Source organism: Siphateles boraxobius, unplaced genomic scaffold, assembly GCF_051911475.1.
Source record: "Siphateles boraxobius isolate OS27281-9 unplaced genomic scaffold, OSU_SipBor_1 20, whole genome shotgun sequence".
Lineage (NCBI taxonomy): Eukaryota > Metazoa > Chordata > Actinopteri > Cypriniformes > Leuciscidae > Siphateles > Siphateles boraxobius.
The window spans coordinates 7,108,070-7,135,761 of NW_027508811.1; the positions used below are offsets into that span (position 1 = coordinate 7,108,070).

Consider the following 27,692-nt stretch of genomic DNA (forward strand, 5'->3'; position numbering starts at 1 on the left):
TTCATTAAGAACATGAAAATAATTTAAATATAAATATATATAATATTTATTACTTCACTTCCTTTGAAATCAAATAACTGTGATTTCATGTTGCATCACTGCATCAATTGGAAGAGAATCAGAATAATATAAATGAAGTTCCAAGTGGCCAACCAAACGGTACACTAATCACAATAATGGTGAGAAATTTTAGGTTGATTTTAGGAAATCAACATGAATTTATGAAGTCAACTTATGTGACGTTCTCCCAAAATGTTTAGTTGTATTGACAATAACATTCAAGATGACTGGAAAATGAGCGTATGCAACTAAGAAGAACGATGACTGCAGAAGTGGAAGAAATTAGTGAAAAGTCTATTAAGAATTGCCCCGCATCAAAAACCATTTGCCCCGCCGTTTTTTTAAATTTAAAAAAAAAAAAATTTTGCTTTGGCAAAATGGTACTCAAACCAGTCAAGTAATGTTTAATAGGGTTTTCTGAGTAATGAAGGCAGAGCATGCAAACAGTACAGATTACTATTTTTTTTTAAGTAAGTTCAACACATTATCGGAGATTAAGTAAAGTTAACTAAACAATAGTTAGTAAGGACAATGTTAGATTTTACAGTGTAGCTGTATTTTAAAATATCATTTAATTTTTTTTGTTTTATATATTACCTTATATGTTACAGTTAACCAATGATTAGGTAGCATTTAGCATTTTTATGTTATTTTTCTTTAAATTTTTTCTTTAAAATTACAAATAAAAATGTACAATTTGTTGTTTATGTCAGTAAACATTCTTCAGATGCCCTTTTAACATAACGTTGTTATTTGGAGATCAGAATACGCATCGCCCCCGCCCCGATATAACGCTCTGCGCGGATGGAGGAGGGGGATGATGAACGCGCTGTACTGATCTTGATGATGATGATGATGATGTAATAAGCGCACGCTCCGCTGATTCTAGTGCACACTAGATTCCTCACGCTCGCGACCCGACTAGGAGTGATGTCACCATCAAGAGACTGAACCGTGTTTAGGAATTTTCACACCGCGTCCGTGCTACTCAGCGCGGCATCCATGAGGACAAACCCCGGGACTGCGGGGCTGATGGCTGTTGGGGTCGGAACTGCACCAAGCTCCCTTCGACATCACATCTGCGACCCCAGCGCTCCGACAAGCGGCAAAACCCGTGCGATTGAAACACGCGCGAGTGCTTCTTTACAGCAACATTCTATATGGAATATTGGTCATCTTAACGGGAATTCAAACTCCTGAGTTGGCTGACAGCCACTCGTTTTGCTTCACATAGCCTATCATCTGGGCCCTTTCAGGACTTTTTTTGGTTAGTGTAACGTTACCATTGAAAACCGGTGAAATAGGTCTTATTCGGTGCCTGTGCTCTCTTTCCCTCGCTCTTACCGGAGACTGTCCGCGCGCTTTGCACTCAGAGGCCACAATTGCCTGTTTTCTCTGGCTAGATTCACCATTGATGGAAACTGATGCCCTGTTGCCTTTCCTCGCCCGTGCCTACCTCTGCAGCCGCTGTTTCTCGGTTAGTAACGCGACTAGGCCCGCGAGCCCAGCTAAACATCTCACAGAATGACTCTCTGATGGATAAAATGAAAAGAGTGGATCATTTATGTAGTGTTTTGGTCTTTTGGATGTTGGAGTAGCGACTTTGCTGTGTTTTAATCTTCTTTGGATCCGAAACCCGGGTGCGCGAGGGACTCGAGTGCAATAAACGCCCGTTATTTTAAGGGACCGCGCGCTTCTCTCTAAGGATGGCAAATGAGCCCGTTATTCTTAATGTGTATGACATGGTAAGCACTTTAACCCTTTGATTATTATGATTATTCATCATTTACACTGTTTATCATAAACCTCGCTCCATTTGGGCTCTAATTGTGGATGTTATAAAATAAATATACAACGACTTTAGGAATTATGGTCATGGTGTAGCGATGAAGAATCTGGAGCGGTAACAGGTTTCATTTTGAAAGGACGTTTTCAAACCTACTGTGAAGCATGTTTGACTGACAGCAGTATAGATGAGAGCGCGTGTGTTTCTCCTCTCTTGCTCGAGGAGGCGCTGTAACCCCATCACTATCTAAACACTCGCACTAGACAGAATAGTGAATGTGGTAATCCAAATATTTATTTAGGAAGTAAAACTTCTTGTCATTATCGTACTAACAACATGTCTGTAAAATGCTGTATTGTATGCAATATTATGTTATAAAACAACAAGACAAGAAAGCGACTAATGGGTACAAATGGACTTATGAGTTTATTTTACATTTACATTTAATAAGACGCTATCTAAATACCATATCCAAATCGAATGATATAGCAATTAAAGTATGTATTATAAGTTCATTCATGCATTCCCCTGGAATACAGACACCGTATAAGACACTGGGTGGTGGCATAGTCTCTTATGTTCTGCATCTTCTATTATTCATGAAGGGCAGATGGTGCACCTTTTTGGCCTCACACATACGTTTTCCCTCCTTCACCCCTTCCCCTTCAAGCTTATTGTATGTGTGTGTTGTGCACCATTCATTGATTTGAAAGCTGACAGGATGCAGAATAGGAATAATAGATAGATAGATAGATTAGATAGATAGACAGATAGATAGATAGATAGATAGATAGATAGATAGATAGATAGATAGATAGATATCCAGGCATAGAGAAACAAACACATTTACAGTTAATTAAAACACGATTGTATGATGATGTCGTTCTCCCTCTTTTTCTCTTAGTACTGGATAAATGAATACACCTCCACTCTGGGTATTGGAGTCTTCCACTCAGGAATAGAGATCTACGGCAGAGGTAGAGTGACATATTAAGGCTATTCAGTGATTTAAAACTTTTTTTTTTTTGCATCAAACTCTAGAGCTCTACTGGAACCTCAGTCCCATTTTTTAAAGAACTTCATTACACACAGTGGAAAAGGTTGTTTCAGCTACTCTGGGACTACAATTAGTGGACATGGTAAACAGTTAGTTTCCATTATTGATATGTTTAAAGTTTCAAATAAAAAATACTGTGACAAAATGAGGATGGAGATAATTTAGAACTGAATGAGCAACTGAATATCATTCATCATTTCATTTTTATAATTATTATTTAAGTAGTAGTTATTGAAGTGGCCACATTTAAGTAATGTGATTTATATATACACATACATCACTACTTCCTTGTTATTGCACATGTTTTTGTTCATTCAACAGTCACTGATGCAATCACTGTGATCTGAGCCTTGTCACTAGCATTTGAAGGCATGTGTACCCTTTGTAAGCTTTGCAAATGAACTGACCTGTGGCAGTGGACTGTTGTCTGTAGTCGATGATGGAACAAAACGGAAAGAAGAAACTGTTGCCAATTAGTGATCCGAGTCATAAAGTGACAGAGATTTTGCTGAATTTCACGATTTCTTTCTTTTTGTACTCTTTTACACACGCACTCCGCAGCAAGCAGCATTGATACAGAGTAGACGTAGGCAGCCATAGGTGTGAGGACTGAGCCATGATCTGTGGGATCTTTACTCTAGCTTCTCACTAATACACAGATATATGTCAGAATAGGAAAGAAAAGATGATTGCAATTGCAATAGATGTTTGATATGTGATGTATATCCAAGTGAAACGGCTTCTCGAACAAGCAAAACTTGATTTTGTCAACTGGTAATTGTTTGCTTAGATGATACATTGATAAGTAAATAAAAAAATAAAGAATTGCCCATTTTGATTTCTTGCCAATATTAAAGCATAGCCATAACCACCATAAACATTGAGGGGGACAAAATGGCCAAATTTGTTCCCACCATTATTTGATATGCTTGATGCTGCTCTGTTTGTTGTTAGGATGAGCCTGGATTTAAAGTGGAGTATACTGTTCTTTTAAAATTCCTTCGTAAGTGACAGTCAAAAAAATGTTCACAACCTATATTATTATTTGCTGTTTGTTTCCATTAGAGTTTGCATATGGCGGCCATCCATATCCCTTCAGCGGCATTTTTGAGATCAGCCCTGGAAATGCCTCAGAACTGGGGGAGACTTTCAAATTCAAGTGAGTTTTACACAACCACATACACACACACACACACACACACACACACACACACACACACACACACACACACACACACACACACACACACACACGAGCCAAAAAAAAAACATTTCACAAGTCCTGTTTTCTCTACAGAGAGGCTATAGCTCTGGGTACAACAGACTTTGCAGAGGAGGACATTGATAAAATAATGGAGGAGCTGGGAAAGGACTTTAAAGGGAATGCCTACCATCTGATGCACAAAAACTGCAACCATTTTTCATCCTCGTTGTCTGAGGTCAGTTTACTCCCCTAATGACTTTTTGTGTCTTTTATAAATGATCAGACTATAGGCCATATACAACCTCTTATATACAACTATGATGACAACATATATGCTTGTAATTTTTCTACATTCTCACATAATTTTATTTTCTCTCTCTTTCTATAGTTGCTGTGTGGTAAAGAGATCCCGCGCTGGGTGAATCGATTGGCATATTTCAGCTCCTGTATACCATTTCTGCAGAGTTGTCTGCCTAAAGAGTGGCTCACGCCTGCCGCGCTCCAGAGCCATATCTGCATGGGCCTTCGGAAGGAGAACACACACTCCCACACACATGATTCCAGCGACGATGAGCCCTCATCGGCCCCAGAGGCAGTCGCTGGAACCTCACACAGCTGCAGACACACCCGTGTGTGATCTCATGTACACACACACAATTTTACACTAATTTGAACACACATACACGCCAACCTCTGATCCTGCTGCTACAGCGCCTCCTGCTGGGCTGGATGAACACCAGACCTCATGGCGTCTCTGAAAGGGGAACTTAAAGTCATGTTTTTTCTGTAGTCTACAGGGATTTAAAAACTTGCAATGGTACTCATAAAGTTTTAGAATTGTTTGATTTTCTACTGAGATTTTAGGGAAATCAAAACAGTTTGCCATTTAGTGTTCTCTCTCTTATAAGTAAGACAATATGAATGATGGGTGAACATGATGGACTGCCCCTGCTGGTGTGTGACAGCACTACAGGCCCCTCAAAAAAATACTGAACTTTTTAGTAGTCAATTCATATCTGTTTGTCCCTTTGACTTTTAATCTCATCTTGGTGTTCTCTAGATTTAGCCGAGTTTGCTGTGTATTTAATTCTTTTCTATTTTGTGATAGAATAGAACAGTGTGTCATCTGCAGAGGAATTTACATTCCTAACCTTACTTTTTTCCTCAGTGACTTTAGTAATACACTTTTAATGATATGATGTCAAACTAATGCCATCTTTGGTTTACGTTTATTTTATTTCGATATCTTTGGCTGTATTTGTTTTATATTTAAGTTAAAGGTTTTCAATGAATTTACAATAAAAGGGCCGTGTCACGTGTCTCACACACACTGACAGCAGTTGGAAATTGCAGCCTTATAACTGTAAGCCATTGATATGCTGGACTCAACTGAAACAAAAGACTCCTGTTTTTCTGTCGTTGAGGACACAAAGGGGGCATTTGTGAGTGTTATGTTGGGGGGGGGGGCGTGTGGGTGGGGTCTGCACATCAGGTCTGGTATCAGTAGGCCTACTGTATACAACAGTGTTGTGGCTAAATGCGAGTGATTAAGTGAGATAGGGTTGTTGCAAAGGTGTTAATTGTCATTTCTCTTGACTTAAAGTTATTGTACTTTCTGGCTTTTAAAAGTGCAGACTGAAAAGAGCGATGTTGATGTTAAAATGAGTCATCCACACCTCGCTACTTGACTTTTGCACAAATTGTTATCCTGATTTTCAGTCAGGAGGAGTCGACACCAGTTGCCAAAAGTCAAAGCCACGCTGCAGATTTCTCTAAAATCACGTGTTTGATGGGCACGGACTCCAGTTTTTTTGCTTCGGACTGATTCCATCCAGTCGGAAGATATCAAACATGTTTCTGCGTGACTTTGTTGTGTTTTGAAAGACTTGAAAGCCTGGTAGTGTGTGATTTTCAGTCATTTAGAATGGCCAGTTTTCCTTTGTAACCTTTTCAACATCAGCAAGTATATGATGCCTAAAATCTCTTTTTAATGTCCATTCATAGATTTTAAAAGTAGTGAAGTGTAATCCAGTCTCAATAGTAAATGAAGATAAAAACTAAAGGTTGTATGGTATTTTCAGTCTCAGGCTCTGGAATAGACCTTAGTAAATGTAGATGCCATATCTAGTTTTTCACAAATGAAAATGAAGCTCTAAAGACAGATGCACATGCAGATCGTTCAATAGGTTGATTGACTTATGGTCCTATAGCAATTTTCTTAATACACGTCTTACCACAAATTTTGTTAGAAAAGCTAATTTTCAGTGTTTCGTCAGCTGAAAGATCGACAGTTACAGTTAGGAACATTAAAATGTGTTTATTTATGAAATATTACAAAAAGTATATACATTGACTATAGTCCATATCAGAGTAAATGGTACATCTTTCAGTATTATTTGATCTTTCTGTGCCATTTTGCCTCTCTCTTTGCAAATCTTCTCTAGAAGCCCACCTTTGCCGCTCAGGATGGCATGGCATTGTAGGTGGAAACACCACCCATGAGTCAAATCTATGGGAAATATGTTTTTGGTGAAGTATTTATAAAATTGAATTTTATATTTGAAATATGATTCTGTTTGCTGTTATTTTGTTAAAGATCTTATCAACCTGTAGAGCCTATATTCTTATGATGCGATTTTTGTTTAATTTGGTCTGAGGCCACAACTGAGATCTTTTACTACAGCAAAGACCCATTTTGTAGTCAAAAGTACTTCTTGTTTTGATGTGATGGACAATTTCAGATATTTACAGATGAATATAGAGAATAAAGAAACTAAAAGGCTTTCCCCTGAATTTTATTGCTGTCACGGGGTGGAGAAGGGGCAATGTCATTTCTGAATATATTTAAACATTAATTAAATTAATTCACACCTAAGCGTCATTGTTCTCATGTGACTTGATATGTTCAGCAGAAGCGTAAAGATTATCAGGTCATGGAAACTTCCAGACTGGATCAATCCGGCTCCAACTGTGTTAATCGAGTTAAAATGCTAAAAGTATAAAGTCTAGCAAATAATTATCTCCCAGGACTTTTGATTAAAGATGTAACTGGTATAACTATAAACGAAGACGTCGTGAAATAACCATTTTCAATGTGTTTACGTCTTTACAGTCTATCTATGGTTTACGTACGCATGCACGAGACTCTCCTCCCATTACCCTTCCCCCTATGCCCTTCCCCCCCTGCGCGTGAACACGCATATAAATGCTTCCGCGCGCGGCCGCGTTCCTCAGTCTCGAGACCTACGCCATTTTGTCCTGCAAGAAGAGGTGAGAGGACGAAGTCAAATTCTTAAAAATACTTTTTGTTTTAGATGCAATCCTAGCTAATCGTTTTGTTTGAGTTTAGTTAAATGCAAATAGAATTCGTTTAAACGGTATTTTGTCCGTTTTTACGGGTTAACATCGAGTAAGCCTATCTGCGCATGCTGAATGGGCCTCGGCCGCAAGCCTGATCCGTGTTCGCCATATTAGTCGTGGTTTATTAATCTTTTAGAATTGATAAACGTTTAAGTAGTATTAGTAATTTATAGCTGCTCTTGATTTTTTTGTACTCTGGTGGATATATATTGTAACTTATTAGTATAAATTCAGAACAAATAGAAACGTTAGATAAATCGTTTTAGATACGAGTTTTTGTTTTATATTAGTTGAAAGACCTAGTGTTACAGAAAACCTTCTCGTTTTACGAATCGGTTGTCGTTCTTTTGGGTGTTTATTAATGCTGATACGTGGACTTTAATAAATGATTATTCAATGTTTATGCCGTGTGTGACCAGCAGGGCGGCGCACAAATGCTCTTTCCTGCAGTGTAAAGTACACGTTGCCAGACTGTTGATTAACAGTCCTTCCACCCTCTATTCCTAGATTTCCTTTAATCTTTTTATCAACATGAGTGGATGTCGCGTGTTCATCGGCCGCCTGAGCCCCCATGCTCGGGAAAGAGATGTGGAGAAGTTCTTCAAAGGATACGGACGAATCAGGGAGATAAACCTGAAAAACGGGTTTGGCTTTGTGGTGAGTATTGACACTCTTGGGGGTCTAATGTGTGAGGTGGTTGTGAAATGCGTCTCACTGCCCCCTACTGTCTGATTTCCTCAGGAGTTTGACGACCACAGGGACGCAGATGACGCAGTGTATGAGCTGAATGGAAAAGAGCTGTGCAGCGAGAGGTGAGACTAAACCCAGAAAGATAGATGTACATGTTAGAATTATTTCTTGTGGTTGGTTTTAAATGAAAATTCGCCCAATTTTCTAAAGTCATGTTAAGTCTAATTTTTAATACATTTACTTTGTAATGTTTAATTAAGATATTGGCCTTCCAGGGAAAATTATATACTTCACTTATGGTCATGTATGCCTGGCTTGTTCAATCATTTAGTCTGTTTAAACTGCCCCTGCAAGCTCATGTTTATCTGCCTCCACTTTTGAGTGCAATGTCCACACCTCAATCTAATCAACAACCAATGCATAAAACCAGTTCCTGGCCTTAATTTTTCTTTTTCATTAACTTCAGGGTGACTATCGAGCATGCCCGCTCTCGCAGGGGAAGAGGTGGTGGCCCAGGAATGGGAGGACGTTTCTCTCCGCGGTTTGGAGGGTATCGCCAGTCCCGCAATGGGGGTTCCAGGTGTGATGTCCCAGCAATGTGAGAGTTAAAACTAGGGGTGTGCACGAGTATTTGAGTTTTCGAATATTCGATCTGTAATATTAATCGGAAAAATAAAATACTACAGAATTTCATTACATTGCTTTGCTGGCCGTAAATGCAGTGAATCCATGATAAATCCCAAGCACTAACTAATTAAATGCACTGGGTGGCGCTGTGGAGCGTGTTTAACAAGTTGATTGTATTTGATCACAAAGTCTCTGCTTCGTGAAGTTTGGAATTACTTAGATGCAAATGATCTTTCTAAATGATACTACATTACTTTTAATCAATGAAAATGAATTATAATATCACCACCACAATGAGAAATCACATGAAATCCAAACAGCAGTTAAATGAGGAAAGACACATGTCTTATCACTGCATTCACGACTGCAGGTAAGCGCAGCTGTACCCTCCCTGAGTGAGCCGAGATAACTTATTAGATAGCAAAATGTGATTTTTGTGACATGCTGCTTTAAGTTTTTTTTTGAGGGAGACAGGTTTAAGAACAGAAAACAAAGTGCTGTCAGAAACTTCGCTTGGCACAGTGACCATTGTGTCTCTGAAACATCGGTTTTCACACTCGAGCATGTGGATATTGTTTTTCTCAACATGAATGGAAACGACATAAATACGATAACCATATGCAGACTCGAGTGTATATGCATGTTCTGTACGATAACTGGCGCAATCTGCTTTTTTAGCTTTTTTTCGTTTGTGCTGCTTGAACTTAAATTATTTTGTTCTTTATATTTTTTGTTTAATGTTTTCAACTAAAAGAAAACCTTAAGATATAACGTAAACTTATGTATATTGCGTAAAGCCATTTATATAAATGAATATTTTATTTTTATGAGGCCAAAAATTTGAGTGCAATATTTTTTAAAATGCCCATCCCTAGTTATCACACGCGGTTTGTTTGGATACAGTTCAGTCGAATTAATTAACTTCTGCTCCTTTCTTAGGTATGGACCACCAGTGCGCACGGAGCACAGAATCATTGTGGAGAACCTCTCCTCTCGAATCAGCTGGCAGGTGAGCATCCCGAGCGGTAGCAGCGGAGTGGCGTAGCAGCCTGCTGTTGTAGCGTTTCATCATCCCTGCATTTCTCTTGCCTTTGACATCAGTACAAGCACACAAACTATTAGTTATCTTTGTTACTGTTAAACGGGAAGTAGAATTTCCTCTTCACCTCAGCCAAACCTTGCATAAAAAAAAAAAAAAAATGATGAATTGAATGCTGAAAGGTTCTCTAACCCAGACCCATGTTTTTCAAACCTTTTCTTTAACAGCTGTGCTCTGGTATTCTTTAGTTGGAGTTGCATGCACAGCCTGCGAGGTGCATAGCGCCCTCCCCTGGTTGTGTTCTGAATAGTGTCCCTCTGGTGCCTTACCCGACACGCACTGTCTGCCGGTCTAAGTCTTGGCTGGGTCCGTAGAGCCAGACAGAGCCGTAGAACAAGATAGCCTTATAGGATCTGGGTAGCTGCTCTCTGGAGGGTCTGTGATGTCAGATCTGCTCCATCCTCCCGATCTGCTGTTTGGGTCTTATTCTGTTGGTGCTGAAGCGGGGAGGGGTGCAGGGTTTTGGCCCCTCCCCCATCCTCTCTCTCTGGTGGGGTCCGTTCTTACGGAGGCCGGATGGGTCGAGTCCGAGGTCGTTTTAACGCTTCATTGCTTCCATTTGCTATTTGGACAAGTGGCTCTTTGCTAATGCCTTCTGTGGTTTTGAACGGTAAGTAGCTCATCACACTGGATAGTTACACGGTAAAGAGGGTTCTGTCACTTAAAATCTGGAGTTAGTTGTAAATGGAGAAAGATGCTACAGATTTCCGGTAGGTAGTTGAGACTTGCACAAAAAACTACTTAACATGAGAAGAAGCAGTTCTCAGGAACTAGTTTAGTCAGGCGTGTCTCCATCTGAGGGCTTTGCTTCCTGCTGTTTCACACAATCTATAAGACTCGTGTTGGTGAAAACGCTCTGGTAGTTTAATAACTGGGACAGATCCACAGGTAAGATGACATCTGTTGAGGGAGTTTTCTACAGGTGCACCAGTGCACAATTTAGAGCAGATGCTGCAGACTGCAGTGTGTATTTAAAGTGGGTGCTAAACTGCAGTGTGACTCAGTGCTTTTGAGTTTGTTAAAAACGTGTCATTAAGGGCTTTTTGCTTTCCTGCAGGATCTGAAGGACTTGATGAGGAAGGTGGGAGAAGTGACCTTTGTGGATGCACACAGGACCAATAAGAATGAAGGGTAAGATATTGTACATAAACACACAAGATTGTGTTCTGACCGTCACATGTTTGTAACTGAGTGTCCTGGTTTGTTTTACAGGGTGGTGGAGTTTGCTTCACACAGTGATATGAAGAATGCCATCGAGAAGCTGGATGGAACAGATCTGAATGGGCGAAAGCTCAAGCTGTATGAGGATCGCAAGAGGAAGTATGTAACAAACAATCACACTTGATTTCACACTAAAATTTGCACTGAGAAAATCTTAACTACTTTTTCTTCTCTCCAGTCGTAGCAGGAGTCGTTCCCGCAGCAGGAGCAGCTCCCGTTCCCGTTCACCCAGTCGGAGTCGTAGCCCTGAGCGTGGAAGCAAACGCTCTCGCAGCCGCTCAGTCAGTCGCACCCCAGAGAAGACTACCAGCAACCGCTCTCCTTCCCGCTCTCCGTCTCCTCCGAGAAAACAGAGCCGCTCCCGATCTGCCTCTGCAGAGAGTCAGCACTGAAACTAACTGTGTGTGTGTGTGTATGTGTGCGTGAAGGAGAGAATGAGCTTTTTTCACTTATTAATGTGGCATCTCATTGTGCTACTTTAGTGTAAATTACTGACTGAGTTGAATGGATGAATGTGTGTATGAAGATGTTTTGATTTATTTCTTATGCTAATGAGCTGGGGTGGGTTTAAATGATAATGGAGTGGGTTAAGACTAGATATTTTTCACAAATGTCTCATTTTGTTTATTTTTATTTGATCAATATCAGTCCTGGAGTACTTCTGTAGAGAACTAAATGTATGTGAGTTTTGTTTTTCAAACTCGCCTGTTAATTTTTGTTTTTGAGTCCTTATGATTGTTCAACAGAAGGTTATGCCTGTATATACACTCTGGAATAAAGTATATTGGTATTTGGCAGAGAGTGATGGTGTGTTTTTCTAATGCCCTCACATGATGCGTTTTGAAGTTGATTAGCTTTACATTGTTTAGAAACCCTAAAGTTTAATATTTTAACTATATACTATGAAATCAACTCTTGCCATCTGATTTGGATGGAAGATGTGTGAAGCTCTGCAGATTTTCAGCTCAGTCCACTAGGGGATGCTGTTTCATAGCTTTCAAAAAGTCTAAAAAAAGATTTACAACGGATTAGAGGTTTACGTGGTAATTTATTGGTTTGGTAAAGATATCAATTGAATTTTTATTTTAAAGTTTTGGGTGCTGACTAAATGTAAGATCCCCTTTTCCAGAGGGTTGTGCCAAACTACTGGATATTTTAGAGTATTTAACAATGGTTAAGAGCAAAACTCAAGATAGTTTCTGCTTAGTTTGAGAATCAATACTTTTCCCAGAAAGGGCCTCAACATGTAAACAGCACAGAACCTGGGTTTATTGAGTCAGTCAATACGATATGAGGAGCACTTGAAACCTGCATTTCATAAATTGGTCTCTGTCACTATGAGGATCCTAGAAACCACTGATTGTAGAATATGAAGAAGAGGTAATACTGTTTCTTCTGCCGTGTCCAAGGACAAAACACCCTCCCTCTATGCCTCAACCAATCTGTTTTTTTCTCATAAAACTGGTGTCCTCGGTGCATTGCGACGCTCTCGACTCATTCTCAAGGACAAACAGAAAAAAAAAAACTACAAACAACTGAAGTGCATTGAGATTAGATTGCTAACAGCACTTTGTGACGTACTGATGAGAATGAGAAACATGCACAAATAGCGTAGACAGGTGAACTGTTAATTACTGCACATTCAACTGGAACAGCCTGTTCTTTTGCTCTTTCAATTTCACTGTCAGTCACAGAAGCTGCAGCATTTTATAGATGCAGAGCAAAACAGTTTCAAACGTTAAAAATCATTGAAATATTTTGACAAAGCAGTATCGTGAGCTTAGAAATGATAGCCTAATCCGGTAGTTCTGAGATATTGAGCATCAAAGTTTTTACATCCCTGCTGTTTTGTGAGATGGAACCTTTTTATTTTATTAATAACTACTAACAAAAAAAAATTCACAAAAAAACACCACACAGGCATTAATAAACACATAATGGATAAGAATATGTCAAAAACTCGACCAAAAGTGGAGATAGAACCGTATAATTCTAAGCTCACGGTATGCTATTATTAAAATGCATTTCTATTTGCATTTCTAGCTATTTGGGAGTTTATATCATGGTGACAATCAATCGATAAATCAATCAATCAATCTATCTATCTATCTATCTATCTATCTATCTATCTATCTATCTATCTATCTATCTATCTATCTATCTATCTGACGGTCATAAAATTGTTTTATTGAACATTTTAAAGTTGATTTAGTTTCTTAAATCTAACTTGAACCCACCTTTCTGATGGGATCAGGAAGGATAATCCAAATGTTTTGGATTAAAGGTATCCTAATACAATATTTTGAACAGAACATATTGCAGGGTTGGTACCGAAATCAAAAACCAATATGATCAAATCTGATTTTAGTATCCTTTTTTTCCTTTGAACAACCCGTTTACAGGACCTGATCAAATATGATTGCTGAAATCCGATCAAATTACTTCGGATGATAAGTAGGCTATTTTTAAGTAGCCTAGCCTATATTTTTGTGTGAAATATTGTTATAAAATTGTGACTTTTAAAAGTAATGCATTACAATATTGTTACTTTTGCGTTACCTTTTCTCACCTGGGCAGGATTTGTTTGTTTGTTTTTTTAATAACAAAAAAGTTATATTTTTGGCAAATGTAAAGGTCCTTTCACAACACAAGTGAAATGAATAAAGGAAGTGGCTAAAGGAAATGCGAATTCACGCCTACTTTTTTTAGCTGTGCTGCCATTAGTTTGCATTTCACAGTTTTTATTAATTTTGGGTTTAACTATTTTTGTGCAAATGACAAGAGAATAATAAATGGGAAAACAAAGTAACTTGAGTTACTTGAAAAAGTAACTCAGATATTTTGTTGTAAATTTATAATTAATGTGTTACTTGGAATAGTAAACTGATTACATAACTCGCGTTACTTGTAATGCGTTACCTCCAAAACTGATTGCTATTATAGAATGCTGTTATAATATGAGTGTAAAATATGATGTCCATGATACTGGAGTTACACTTTTTACTACAAAGTTTATAGGCCTATATGTTGACATATTTAGCCAACAATAATATAATATAATATACAGTAGGCTATTCGATATTAACATGCGTTATTATGATTTAATAATATTTTATCTGGACCAACTTCATTTCACATGCAGTAGCCTATACAGTAAATGTTTCATGCATGCGTTTTGGAAATAAGCATTTTCATGTTTCAGAATATCAAATTGCATGTGCTTAATTACAAAAGTCTATTAGCCTATATAATTACAGTAGGCTATATGCTTAAATCCAAATGTCCAGTACTCGCAAGGTCTATAATAATGTACTTCAACTATTGCCAGCGATCATGATGTGACTGCTTGTTTATAAACAGCACTAAGTAGCCTACTTTGTTTACAGTTGTCCCGTTATACTGACCAGCCCGAGTGTGCAAGAGCGCAGATGCGCCAGTCGCGGGTACAGCGCGGGGTCACGTGACTTCCTGCGGCGAGTGACTGCTGCTGCAGTTTCTTGTCGCGAGCGCTCGATGCACTGTGTGGAAATTCCGAACCACAGCGGCATGAAGCTGGACGCTCACACCGCACGCGAATCGCCACGCCACCCATGAACGGTAAGGCGTCTCCGTAGGGCAGCGGATTTACACCCGTTTTAGCGGAGGAGGGATTAAGATCCAGCGCGATCCAGAGGGAGAAGTTTGCTCACTGCGTCGGGTGGAGGTGAACGGGACACCAGCTGCGAGCATGGCGGAGAGAAGTGGCCGGTTGAGCTTCCCCGGCAGCGGGGCGCTGAACAGACCGGTCCCTATGAACCTGTTCGCCACCTGGGAGATAGACGGCTCATCTCCCAACTGCGTTCCCAGGTGAGAGTCATGCCGAGGTGGGCTGTTTGTCAGCGGGCAGGCAGGTGCACGGCGGCAGGGAGTGGTGTGTGTGTGTTAGACAGAGGAAGGGTGTGTGAACTAGTTGTGTCTGTCATTGTGCTGCACTGATCGAGCGCGTCTGATTGGACCGATGTCAGCATCGGATCAAGGTGGCACAAATCCAGTGATGTTCTGCTGATTTAGTAACGCTTTTCTGTCATTCACCAGCATTAGTCTAAGTGTTAAAATGTGACCCGGTTGCGCTTTGATCAGTAACGTTAGTCTTAAAGTGCTGCGTAATATTATTATTATTGATAGTATCATTCATTTACTTTTCTGTTATGCTTGGCGCGAACTTTGGGGGGTTTGACAGTTCTGTTCGGTCTGCGAATACAAAAACTCTTTGGCCATTGTGACGTCAGGGTTCCACTGACGCGCCGCTCGTGTGAGGTGGCACGAGCGGTTTCGCCGGAGGGTCGAGTTGTCATCAACGCGGACCGGTTTCGTGCAAAATAAACCAGTGAATGTCGACTATTCTGACTAAACCCAACTGTGATACTTGTATTCTCATATATTTATATTTCTTATTCTTATAATTTGTAGTATTATGTTTCTTGTTGTATTTGTATTTGTATATGTCCACTGGAAGCCTCAGTACCAAAACAAATTCCTTGTGTGTGCAAGGACACTTGGCAATAAAGCTCTTTCTGATTCTGATGCTGATTCTGATTCTGAATCTACTAGATGCACTGCAACCTGAACATAATGTTCTGAGTGACCCAGATATTCAGAGACAGCTGCTTCTCTTCTGTCTGAGTCATCAAAGTACTCTTTCTTTCTTTCTTTCTTTCTTTCTTTCTTTGTAATAAAACGAGCTTGCTGTATGTGTGCTGGCATGTAGGTTGTTTTTTGTTTCTATCCCATGTTATGATGAACTATGGGTGGTGGTGTCCGCAATTGACCTTAAGAGTTCACTCATAAAAGGAAAATGCCGTCATTATTTACTCAACATCATCACTTCCAGGAGAAATTATAAAGAGGGACTGGAGCTTGAGCTTTCAAGCTTCAAAGGATATCATAAATCTCTGTGAAGAAGATTACGAGTCTTCTGAGGCCATATAGCTTTGTGTGAGGAGCAGTTCAAAATGAAAGTCATTATTCACAAAACAAATCATGTCTTTTCAATGAATCAGTTGATGGAGTGAGTTCACAAAAAACAGTGTTTAGTTTGTTCACCATTTGGACTGATTCAGTTCTTGAGTTCAACTCACTGACTTGAAGGGTTAGTTCACCCAAAAATGAAAATTATTCCATAATTTACTCACCCTCAAGCAATCCTTAGGTGTATATGACTTTCTTCTTTCAGCCAAACACAATTGTTACTGAGTTATAATAACCTGAATCTTCCAAGCTTTATAATGGGAGTGAATGGTACCTTGTTTTTTTAAGCCCAAAAAGCGCATTCATCCATCATAAAAGAAATCCGTACAGCTACAGAAAAATATCCATACGTATATCTAATTATATAAAGTTATAATTATGGATAATTTAATTACAAAAACGCATCACTTTACTTCAAAAGGCCTTTATTAACCCCTGGAGCTGTATGGATTACTTTTATGATGGATGGATGCGCTTTTTTGGGCATCAAAAAACAAGGTACCATTCACTCCCATTATAAAAGATGGAAGAGGATATTTTTTAATGTAACTCCTATTGTGTTTGGCTAAAATAAGAAAGTCATATACACTTAGGATGGCTTGAGGATGAGTAAACTATGGCATAATTTTCAGTTTCGGATGAATTAACCCTTGAATGGTCTGGTTTCAGCAGATAACATCTCAGTGAAGGGAAGGATTTTTTTAATGAAAAACGACTTCTAATACAAAGATTAGATTTGATTTCTTTTATGGTGCTTTTTTGTCATTTTGGAGCTCGACAGCCCTTTACGGTAAAGAAAAAATCTCATTAAATTTCCAGTAGAAAAGTGTCAGTATGGTTGCTAGAATTTCATCATGAAAAAAGGAAAAATCTTTCAGATGTTACGGTATGGCTGTATATTTTATTAATTTATATAATGTTAATTTACCAGTCTTAAATGATCAAAATCAGATTTTTACAGTAAAATGTGACCCTGGACCACAAAATCAGTCACATGGGTCAATTCCTTGAAATTGAGATTTATACATCAATGGAAAGCTTATTCAGCTTTCAGATGATGTATGGTTTGTTAGGATAGGACAATATCTGGCCAAGATACTACTATTTGATAATCTGGAATTTGAGGGTGCAAAAAAATCGAAACATTGAGAAAATCCCCTTTAAAGTTGTCCATTTATGTTTGCGATTGTGCTGCATACACTCACAAAAATAAACGTTTTATATATTTATGGTAGGAAATTTACAGAATATCTCGATGGAACATGATCTTTACTTAATATCCTAATGATTTTTGGCATAAAAGAAATATTGATAATTTTGACCCATACAATGTATTGTTGGCTTTTGCCACAAATATACCCGAGCAGCTTGTGACTCGTTTTGTGATCCAGGGTCACAAATGTACTCTAACCACCATAATATCACAGTTGACATAATAAAGCCAGATCAGAGCTGTCGTTAGACTTTTAGTTCAATGGAAAAAATGTCATACAGGTTTTGAACTACACAAGAGTTATGTATTACAGAATTTTCATTTTAGGGTGAACTACCCCTTTAAAACAGCCTGAACTGGAGCAAATGATGGAGAGGAGGATGGGGAATAAAGAGAGAGATGTGCCTTATGAATTCTTGATCATAATAAAAGATTCACAACTGTACCACAGACACATTTCCCCTCGGGTCCTTTGTCGGCTCGCTGTATGTGTGTGAGGAGCACGACATTTGACCGCAGAATTCCTGCAGTTAATTATGTGTTCATTTAAAGGTCCGTTCTGCGCACATCATTAAAGCTGAGAGTAGAATCTGAGAGCAATGACTCATCTTATCACACTGAGACACACTCATACATCCCTGTCTTAAAAATTAAATTAAATTCAGCTTTTAATGAGCTAATTAATGAGCTACAGCAGCTGCTTTTCGGTTTGGTTTCCCCCCTGTGGGCTTCCACTGCAGTGGGCGTGGCCTTGTCTGGAGATACTGTCTGATTGGCTAAATCTGATGTGTTGGGCGTGTCCCCAATATAGTGGTGAAATATTAAATATTGTATATTTAGTTTATTTACCAGCTTTCTGGTAAATTTTTTATTCATTGCTGTTCTGTTATTGTTAGCAAAAATTGTAAAAATTGTATTTTGTTCATTTAAAATATACAATATTATAAATATTGGAGGAAAATCTTAAATGTAAAAAACTTAGAAATGTTGACTTGGCAACTAACTGAAATAAAATAAGTAAAATAAAAAATTACTAAAATTATTAAAACTGAAGTAAATATAAAGCTAAATAGAACACAAAATTACTAAATCGTAAGCTAAAGTTAAAATGAAACCAAAAATGTAAACAATTTAATTTAAAATATTAATACTAAATACTAAAGTTATACTAAAACAACTGATTATTGATTTGTTTGGTCTATATGTTTTTGTGACCAAATATAAAAGTCCATTAGAACACACTACTTTACGTGTGTATTTGTATTTTTTATGAAACATGCAGAACAAGTGCTTTTGTGTTCGTCATGGTTCATCGCTTTTGCTAATTTTGTTGTCGAGTGTCTTTTGGAGGTTAAGTGAACGAGTGTTTTGAAGAGAGATTCTTTTATTACCACCTCTAAATTTATGACCTCTGAAGATAGTGTGATCAGTCATCAGCTTCAAGCTGTTCTTGAAGTGTTTGCGGCGGGCTGAAACGCAGATCTGCATGCAGTTGTTTTGAATGCGAGTTCAAGCTGTTGATCTCCTCTAATGTTTGATTGTTTCAGTGAAGAAGAGGATGATTGAATTTGTGATGAATTACTTTTTCCAGTAAAAAGAATCCTCATTCAGATTTTCCTCGGTGCAAAATAGGTCACAAAATAGTCTTAAGGCTTTGTGATTATTGTGTGTTATGGCAGATTTGATCGATTTAAAGGGGCTTAATATTAGTTCCCTGTAGCTGCCAAAATCCTCACGTTCAGTTAAGCTGTCAGAGCCGACACATTCTGACTGGTTGAGTCCTGCTGCAGTGAAAGAAAACCAAAGGTAAATGAATGCTACTATGAGACACAGGAAGGTCAACCACAATTCAAAACAGCAAAAGTAGAAAAGCTAAATCCACTTCTGCCTTGTTATACATTCATTCAGTTTTCAGTCCAACATGTGAAGTGCGTTGAATATTTAAAAATCAGTGTGAGAAATGTTATTGAAGTTATTGAACGATTTTTAAAACTATATAAAAAAATGAAAATGTGAATATTAGATGCAAAAGTTGACTTTAACTTGAAATAAAAAGGTACTAAAATTACTAAAACTGAAATGAAAAATAATGAAAGGTATATAGAAATATATACTAAAATGACAAAAGCAATAAATCACTAAAACTTAAAAGTTTAAATGAAAAGTGCAAATAAAGCTAATCCAAAATGTTATAATAGTACTAAAAAAACTCAGGAAGTTAAGAGGTTTTTGGAGGTTATTCTCATATCATGATGAATCAAAATGTCCTTGTTCTTTTGAGTTCATTGTATTATGAAAACATTAAGTTTAACTTCCTCCTGAAAGACTAAAAAAACATCAGTTGAAACTGCTGGCTTATTTATGACTTCAGAAACCTACATTTATGAACACATGGTCGCCCACAGTTACACATCAACACCCATTCAGTGGTGAGCATGGCCTGCCCAGTCACGTTGAGGTAATACTGAGGGACTTGAAAAGATATTGTTAGGCCTAAACACCAAAAAAACGTATTTTTGTTTAATTATGACTGATAGATGGCTTATTCAAATTCCATACTATATTGTGTAAATAAATAAAAAAGCGCATTCAACATGACAATCGTTGTGGGATTGGCAGTGGACCGGAGAAAGCGTTGAGAGCGTCGAAAGGTTGGTTCGACTTTATGCGGTCGGCAGCAAATCGCTGTGCAGTTCAGGTAGTGACGTCTGTCTGGAACGTTTAAAAATATGCAGGTTGTGCTTGGAGTTTATGCTGGATTTAGTGTGTAAATCATATTGTTTACACATCGGACGCTTTGCAGTTGTTAAATATATGTTAAATATTGTAGTTTGGATGCGTTCATTGTGATTATGCTGGCTGGGTTTACAAAAGTTAATAAAATTGACATGATATCTTTACTTTGGCATTTGGAAACAAAGCTTGCCTATTTCCAAATGTAATCGCGTGTATCTCTGATAATTATATAGTCCGTGGCGTGTGTTGAAAACAACATCACACATCATAGCGTTCCCAGCAGCATCAAGCGGAGTTTTGCCGCTGTAGTTGCGCACGCACCGTAAACGTTGATAAAATACGCCATTTTTGACGACTTGCACACAGTTTTTATGGCGTTTGGAATGAGGACGGCGTATTTGACTGCTTTAAAACAGAACCTTCTGAACCTTTTGGCTTGCCATACATGAACAATGTAGATCTACAACGTTGTACAACAAACGTTGTAGATCTCTCACGAACGCGAGAGTCTGCTTTGCGTCAATTAAACATACATGAATGTTGCTCTCGGGATTGCACATTGTAGATTAAAAATTTGCAAATAAAGTGCTAAATTGTGTTTTTTTGTGTGAACAAAACAGTAGTGTCGCTTCATAAAATTAAGGCTAAACCACTGGAGTCACATGGGTTACTTTAATGATGTCTTTACTACATTTCTGGGGCTTGAAAGTAGTAGTTGCATAGCTGTCAATGGAGGGACAGAAATCTCTCAGATTTCATTAAAAAGATCTTCATTTGTGTTCCGAAGATAAATGAAAGTCTTACAGGTTTTGAATGACATGAGTAATTAATGACAGAATTTTCCTTTTTGGGTGAACTAAACCTTTAAATACAATCTTAGACTGTACAGTGACCCTGTGCTGCCGAGTGCGTGCACGAACCCCTTATGGTCCTTTGTATCTCCTCAAGTGGGCATCATTTTTACTCAAACAATAGAAATCTCTCTCTCTCTCTCTCTTTCTCTCTATCTCTGATTGAACAGGCTGTGCTAGGCTGTCATATTTGTGTGTGTTGGTGGAGTGTGTGCTGTGTTCTCACCCAGAGGGGAGAAACAGTCATGCCTTTGTCTTTAACGCACCCACAGCAATTCTTACACACACACACACACACACACACACACACTGACAGGAGCGAGATAAATAGCCCTATTGTTTATATGGTAAAGGTCTGTTTTGTTTTTAGGCGTTTTGTTGTGTATTTTGAGTACGTTTTTGATTCGGCGGGATAGCAGATGCTTTAATCTCTTTAAAGGGATGACGGTGCCACTCTTTTATTGTACATGGTCTGAGTCTGTACATCACTGCCTATTATGGAGCTGTTCAGTCATGATGTCCATTTGTAGGCCAACCTAGAATGCTAATTTGCCAAGGAATTTTCACTTCTTTCTTAGAATAGCGGTTTTCAATGTATGTGTAATTTTTTACATACATTAACTATTAAAACAATGCGTTTATGTGCTTGATGAATTTGAACAATTGTAGCTGTTTTTCCCCACAAAAAATATAAAGCAGCAGAACTTTTTTCAACATACTAGATAATAGGAAATGTTTCTTGAGCTGCAAATCAGCATATTAGACTGATTTCTGAAGGATCATGTGACACTGAAGACTGGAGGTATGATGCTGAAAATTCAGCTTTACCATTACAGGAATAAATAACATTACATAATATATTTAGATAAAAAATATTTTAAATTATAATAATATTTCTTAATGTTGCTGTTTTACGGTATTTTTAAATAATATCTAAATATATATATATATATTTAAGATAACTACTTAGAATTTCTTTATGCATATGGCAGGAAAGGAACTGACTACTTGCATACACACGCGCATGCATGCATGTTTGTTTCACTATATTGGCACACACACACACACACACACACACACACACACACACACACACACACACACACACACACACACACACACACACACACACACACACGCATGCGTGCATGTTTGTTTCACTATATTGGCGCACACACACACGCAAGCGTGCATGTTTGTTTCACTATATTAGTGAGGACATTGCATAGACTTCCAATTGTTTTATATCAGGTTAATGTTTTCTATGGCCTAACCCTAATCCAATGTACATCTAAACCTACCCATAACAGAAAACATTCTGCATTTTTAAATTTTCAAACAGCATTACTTAGTATGATTTATAAGCTGGTTTCCTCATGGGGACCAAAAAAATTTTTTATTTGGCATTTCAGATATTCTTTTTTTTTGGGACATTTTGTCCCAATAATGTAGAGTTTAACTGAACTTTACAAACCCCTCTAAAAAGTTAATAGCTAGTCGTTCAGACTATAAAATTCCTCTGTTTTTGTTTTGAATGTTTGCTGTCACCTTTTACACCTCCATCATATTAAATCCAGTTCTTCAGGTTCTGTGAAAGCAACCTACGGTGTGTTGTTTAATGTTTTTTTAGCAGAGCTGTGCTGGTGTCTGCATTTAATTATTTGCATGTGGCCAAAACCGAAGTCAATAATCCTGCTTCTGGTCTTAAGAAAGTCATACGGGTTTAGAACGACATGAGAGTGAGTCAGTGATGACAGAACTGACATTTTTGGGTGAACAATCCCTTTAAGTCACCAAGATCCTCCTTCCTAAACCAAGTTACATTCATTTGCATTGATATTTTTGTGCTGAAATGATTTATTTTAAACTCTGTTGATAATATTTTATAGTCTATTAGCTGTGCAGCAAGCTTTGTGAGGACAGATCATCAACATTACCGTGAGGTCCAGAGATTCAGAAGATTCCAGACCAAAATGGCATCTGAGCACACCCTAAAGAACAGATGCCTTACACCCTGGGGTTTCTGAGAGTCTGCAGTCCAAAGACAAAAATAGCTGGTTTGTGGACCATGACCTGCTCTTTCCCAGAAGCCCTGGTGTAAGCCAGCAGCAGTAGGTCTATGAATTATGGTTATCAAGAATGCAAAACTCGCACGAACATCCTGATCACATGTGCATGACCACACGGCAGCGGGGCACATCGGTTTTGTTTAAATAAAGCGGTGACCACAGTGAAAACTTCATTCCTGATCATTGCAGGTGTGTCTGTTTGTTGTGTAAAGACAGCAGATTCAATCAAACACTTGATATGAAAACAATGCACAATTATGTAATATACAGCATGCATGTACAAATAGAAAATATCAGCTGCACTGTTTTCTGTTTTGCATTTCAGATCTGTTTAGTGCTTCTCTCCTGTTAAAGCGTGTGAATTTTAGTCTGTTGGATTGTAAGAGGGATGGGTCACCATGGTTGACTAGTTATCCAACAACTGTCTAGTTACTATGAGGTTGACGATCTCAGATTTATAGCCATACGTATTCAGATGGATGTCTTTGACTTTTGTATCGCGTCTGTTTTTTTGTATTGTTCTCAAGTAGACCTTTGCTCAGAACTAACTTTACATTGTTTAAAAATTACTTTTAATCAACTGTTCTTAAAAAAACAGATTTCATTCACTAAACATCACTTTAAGTTTGACCGAAAGAAAGTGTTTAAATTAGGGCTGTCACGATATCAGATTTTTCACTACACTGTTATCCTGGCCAAAAGAATCCATGATAACGATATATGGTGATATCTATAGAAATTTTGAAAAAATAAATAATGATATCAGTTAAATAGAAATGAAAAAGATCGTATTATATACAGTGATAAAGGCTATGCCGATTGGCATTGCATTATAAATATACATTATCCTTATGAAAATAGTAAATACCTCACAAATTATAATACTGTTGCAATAGTGTGTTAATTCTCTTCATTTTTAATCAGTCAAAATGTCTCTATCTGCGTTTTATTAAGCTACAGCAATAGAGTGGTGCAGGTATGACTTCACTTTGCAGGCCAACCGACAATTCACATCACGCTGGTCCCTTCGACAAAAACCCAATAGGATTTTCCCATAGGTTTTGGATTATTGCTAAAAACAAGCTCTGTGATCAACAAAAGTTTATGATACTTACACATTTTATCCACCAAGATTTATTATCACAAATGAACACAACTTTTATGAATTTTGAAGCCTAAATGCAGTGGGCTGAAGTAAAAAGCTAAAGGTAGGCTATACACGAACTACACTACGGTCCCACAAATTTAACGTCACCATCATTAAGCTTCCGACAACTCTCAGTTTTTATCTAAAAACATTTACCTAGAATGTTTGAGTTAGAATAGTCTATAAGATCACTATTATAAGCATAACTGTAAAAGTAGACTGCGTTTACCTGTTCGGTGTGATGACGTTTAATGTCTTTGACAGCCTCTGTTGTCCCATTTAGCCAATTTTTAGCAAACGCCTTTTTCATGTGTTTTGTGTCCTAGAATAAAACGTCAAAGTGTCTTGAGCTTGTGTTCACTTCACCACAGACCTTATTTTAACCATTTAACCAAAAACCCTTTCAAAAAACCCATTGACTTCGGGACGATGGAACCGGAAGTGCTAAAATGCTAATTCGTTTCTGCGTTTTGGCCTACAAAAGGATGTCATATTGACACAACCGACACCTACTGTACGTTGGGATGTCAAACAGATACTAGCGCTATATATATATATATATTTTTTTTTTAATAAAAATAGAGATGGACAGATATGGAAATATTGCCCATTTAATGGTTGGTTATAAAGTTTTGTTCAGCAATAAGTAGGTCACCTACAAATAACGTAGGGTCTCATGGTCATTTGGATATTTTTATTTGCCCATTTTACTTTTTGGATTTAAAGATGTATCTGCTGTCCTTAAAATGAATGCCCCCTTGTTTGATTTTTTTCCTCGTCTAATATAATGATATTCATTCATTAAGTGTGTTGCAAGTCCAAATACTTGTCACTATAGGTGTACAGTATTTGTGGGGCATTTATAATGTTTTAAAAATATACTTGCATTGTACTAAAGAAGGTGTTTCTGCAGCTGCACTAAATGCTTGTGTTTCTGATATGTATGTGTGTGTGAGAGAGACAGAAAGAGAGATTTAGTGAGAAAGTAGGAAAATGTAGGTCAGTTGTTTTTACAAGGAAAAGAGATGCGTGCATGTTGACTCATTTGATTTGTTTGACTCTGAAATGTTTTTAGCATGTGTTAGTCTTTAACTGCAGCTCTCTGGAAACACACACACACACACACACACACACACACACACACACACACACACACACACACACACACACATGCAGCTGTTGCTAATGGGCTGAATGAAGTCAACGGAGTGTGTCCAGAGAAACGTGTGCTCGTGCTCAGGTGAAACACAGACGGATTGTTTGCATTGGTTTATGTTCTCCTGGCTTAGGTTAACTCGATCTCTCCTGTCTGTCTGTCCATCTTAAGAGAATCTGTGGTCGTTTTTTCCCCCGTCTATCTGTTATCCACAGGTCAGGGATTCCTGTAATCTCACCAGGGTGAAATGAATTCAAATCTACTGTGTGTGAATTACTGTTTATATCAGGGGTCTCCAACCTTTTTTCATTTGAGAGCTACTTTTTAAAAAATATAGTTGGCCGAGAGCTACTCATGTAGGCTAATACAATACTTAAATCTCTTAAATAATGTCTCAACTCTCATATTAACAACTATCTAAACTGTTTTAGACCTAAAAGAGTTTTTTTAGGCCTATATATGTCACCCTTAAATGTCAGAGAAAAGAACAGAATCAGAGATTTTTTTATTAAAGAAAATTGTACTTTGCATATTATACTATAAAAACACATAATTATAGTTGATTTTATAGTGCATCTTAACTAGAGATGAAATGGCCTGAAAATTTCATTTCATGATTATAGTGACCAAAATGATCACGGTTATCACAGAATCCTGTTCAAAAAGTACTAATACTACACAATAAAATCCATTCACCAAGGTTTATGTCGAAAACCAGCAAATAACAAATATAATTAGAATTCATTTTTACTTTTTGTTTACATAAACAAAATAACAACATTAAAAATAATGGTCAGATTTTAAAGGAGTGTCTTGCGACATGTTATCTACTAACATGTAGCCTACAAGTACAAATAAAGTTTTGACAAAAAGAGATTTATAAAAAGCTCGCATATTTCAGCCTTTAAATCATTTTTATAAAAAGAATGAGTCAAAAAAGATAAATTACTGACGTTCACTATGCACATTAGCTTATCTTTCATTATTAATAGTAAAATTCGGTCCGATTTTCCCGTGGCGTCTGTCATTGCTATGCAACCATGCACTGCGCTCTCCACAATGACAAAGAGTTTTAGTAGCTAATGGATTTTTCATCTTAATGCGCATGGAAAAAATGAGTGCGTCGCTTCAATTATGAGCTTCCTACATTTGAAATAACGAACTTGAGCGCGCAAAAGATGCGATATGTGAACTTGGTGAGCTACCTCCAATCAGGCCACGAGCTACTGGTAGCTCGCGAGCGACGTGTTGGAGACCCCTGGTTTATATAGTCCATATCTCTCTCTCTCATACTCACACACACACACACACACACACACACACACACACACACACACACACACACACACACACACACACACACACACACACACACACACACACACACACACACACACAGTTTTATTGCAGTCGTCAAGACAGATTCAACTGTTATCTTGACTCACTGCTACATTTAAAGTTCAAACAAATAATTTAGAGTTCAAGAAATGTAGAAAATATCAAGTGTGCATACAGTTTCTTGGTAAAAACTATGCGTTTTTTCCGTCATTTGCATACAGTGGCGTCCAAAAGTTTAAAGGGTCATGAAACCCTAAAACACATTTTTTGAGATTTATATATGTACAGGTTGCACTGCACATCATTAAAAATCGAAGTTGAACCAACGTCATAAAATAATAATAATAATAATAATAATACGTTTATTTTATATAGCGCCCTTCAGAATACTCAAGGTCGCTTTACAATAATGTACAAATAAACATGACATAGAACATGACATATAATCAATAAATAAATTGAGATAGCGGTACATAAACATAGAAAGCGTGTTTCCACAACGCGTTTTCGTTCAGAGCCAGCAGAAACGGAGGAGCAGAGCAGTGAGAGGCGCTTGTCACTTTTATTTTTAATGGCGGACCATACCTATGCCGAGCCACTGGATAAGAAATCCTCTTCGCCAAAACAGACCAAAAATTATCGTAAAAGGAAACGTGACCGGAGGATACAAAAACACGAGTGAATGTCGGGATTGCTTTTTCCCGGTGGAAAGAGCTAATGCAGGAGAAATAATTCAAAAGAGAGCTAAAGTCCTGCTTTCTCCTCGACAGGTAAATCAATGTTACAGTCTTAATTACAAGTTTTTTTTAATTGCTTGGTTGTTTACTTTATTATATAGACAGAAGAACATTTACAGTTAAAAGTTAAACCGACGCATTGAATGATACAGACGCATATATTCTGTATGTAGCTCTTGGAGCTGCCAGGCATCTTTGTCGTCGTTGTATTGACTCTCACACTCTCATAATGTGGGAAGATTTCTTTGTGTATCTAAGAACTCTAGCTGCGGAGTTCTGAATATATTGGATTTTATTTATAGATGAGTTGGGTAAGCCATAGAAAAGAGAATTG

General features: G+C 37.8%; 3 protein-coding genes across 6 annotated transcripts in view; all 3 read left to right on the forward strand.

Annotated features, from left to right (window-relative positions):
• The first annotated feature begins 875 nt into the window (after window positions 1–875).
• Window positions 876–6,981, forward strand: LOC143744830 (deubiquitinase DESI2). Of its 2 annotated transcripts, none has more exons than XM_077236509.1 (5): window positions 876–1,805; window positions 2,751–2,823; window positions 3,969–4,062; window positions 4,201–4,342; window positions 4,496–6,981. In XM_077236509.1, the coding sequence occupies exons 1-5, from the start codon at window positions 1,767–1,769 to the stop codon at window positions 4,742–4,744; spliced, it is 597 nt and encodes a 198-aa protein (XP_077092624.1). In that variant the 5' UTR covers window positions 876–1,766; the 3' UTR covers window positions 4,745–6,981. The 2 variants fall into 2 exon arrangements, with proteins under 2 accessions (XP_077092624.1, XP_077092623.1); XM_077236508.1 differs by having other exon boundaries at window positions 876–1,537.
• Window positions 6,982–7,270: 289 nt separating this feature from the next.
• On the forward strand, window positions 7,271–11,901 carry srsf5a (serine and arginine rich splicing factor 5a). 3 transcript variants are annotated; one of them, XR_013205922.1, is made up of 9 exons: window positions 7,271–7,377; window positions 7,975–8,124; window positions 8,209–8,279; window positions 8,624–8,737; window positions 9,724–9,793; window positions 10,051–10,493; window positions 10,941–11,014; window positions 11,096–11,203; window positions 11,283–11,901. XR_013205922.1 is itself a non-coding variant. In XM_077236510.1 (8 exons), exons 2-8 carry the CDS (start codon window positions 7,999–8,001, stop codon window positions 11,494–11,496), a joined length of 795 nt encoding a protein of 264 aa, XP_077092625.1. In that variant the 5' UTR covers window positions 7,271–7,377; window positions 7,975–7,998; the 3' UTR covers window positions 11,497–11,901. The 3 variants fall into 3 exon arrangements, 2 of the variants coding, with proteins under 2 accessions (XP_077092625.1, XP_077092626.1); XM_077236510.1 differs by lacking the exon at window positions 10,051–10,493 and having other exon boundaries at window positions 8,624–8,755; XM_077236511.1 differs by lacking the exon at window positions 10,051–10,493.
• Window positions 11,902–14,692: 2,791 nt separating this feature from the next.
• pacs2 (phosphofurin acidic cluster sorting protein 2) overlaps window positions 14,693–27,692 on the forward strand; it is a 53,975-nt gene continuing 40,975 nt past the window's right edge. Inside the window, 1 exon segment of the mRNA XM_077236521.1 lies at window positions 14,693–14,950. Coding sequence (XP_077092636.1) covers window positions 14,832–14,950 — 119 coding nt within the window. The 5' untranslated portion in view covers window positions 14,693–14,831.

Excerpts from the sequence above, each read along its gene's own strand:
- LOC143744830 (XM_077236508.1), top strand. The coding sequence starts at position 1,475 with ATGGAAACTGATGCCCTGTTGCCTTTCCTCGCCCGTGCCTACCTCTGC. Across the intron at positions 1,538-2,750 it reads TCTGCAGCCGCTGTTTCTCG|TACTGGATAAATGAATACAC; the intron begins GTTAGTAACGCG and ends TTTTTCTCTTAG. Across the intron at positions 2,824-3,968 it reads AATAGAGATCTACGGCAGAG|AGTTTGCATATGGCGGCCAT; the intron begins GTAGAGTGACAT and ends TGTTTCCATTAG.
- srsf5a (XM_077236510.1), top strand. The coding sequence starts at position 7,999 with ATGAGTGGATGTCGCGTGTTCATCGGCCGCCTGAGCCCCCATGCTCGG. Across the intron at positions 8,125-8,208 it reads AAAACGGGTTTGGCTTTGTG|GAGTTTGACGACCACAGGGA; the intron begins GTGAGTATTGAC and ends TGATTTCCTCAG. Across the intron at positions 11,204-11,282 it reads TATGAGGATCGCAAGAGGAA|TCGTAGCAGGAGTCGTTCCC; the intron begins GTATGTAACAAA and ends TCTTCTCTCCAG.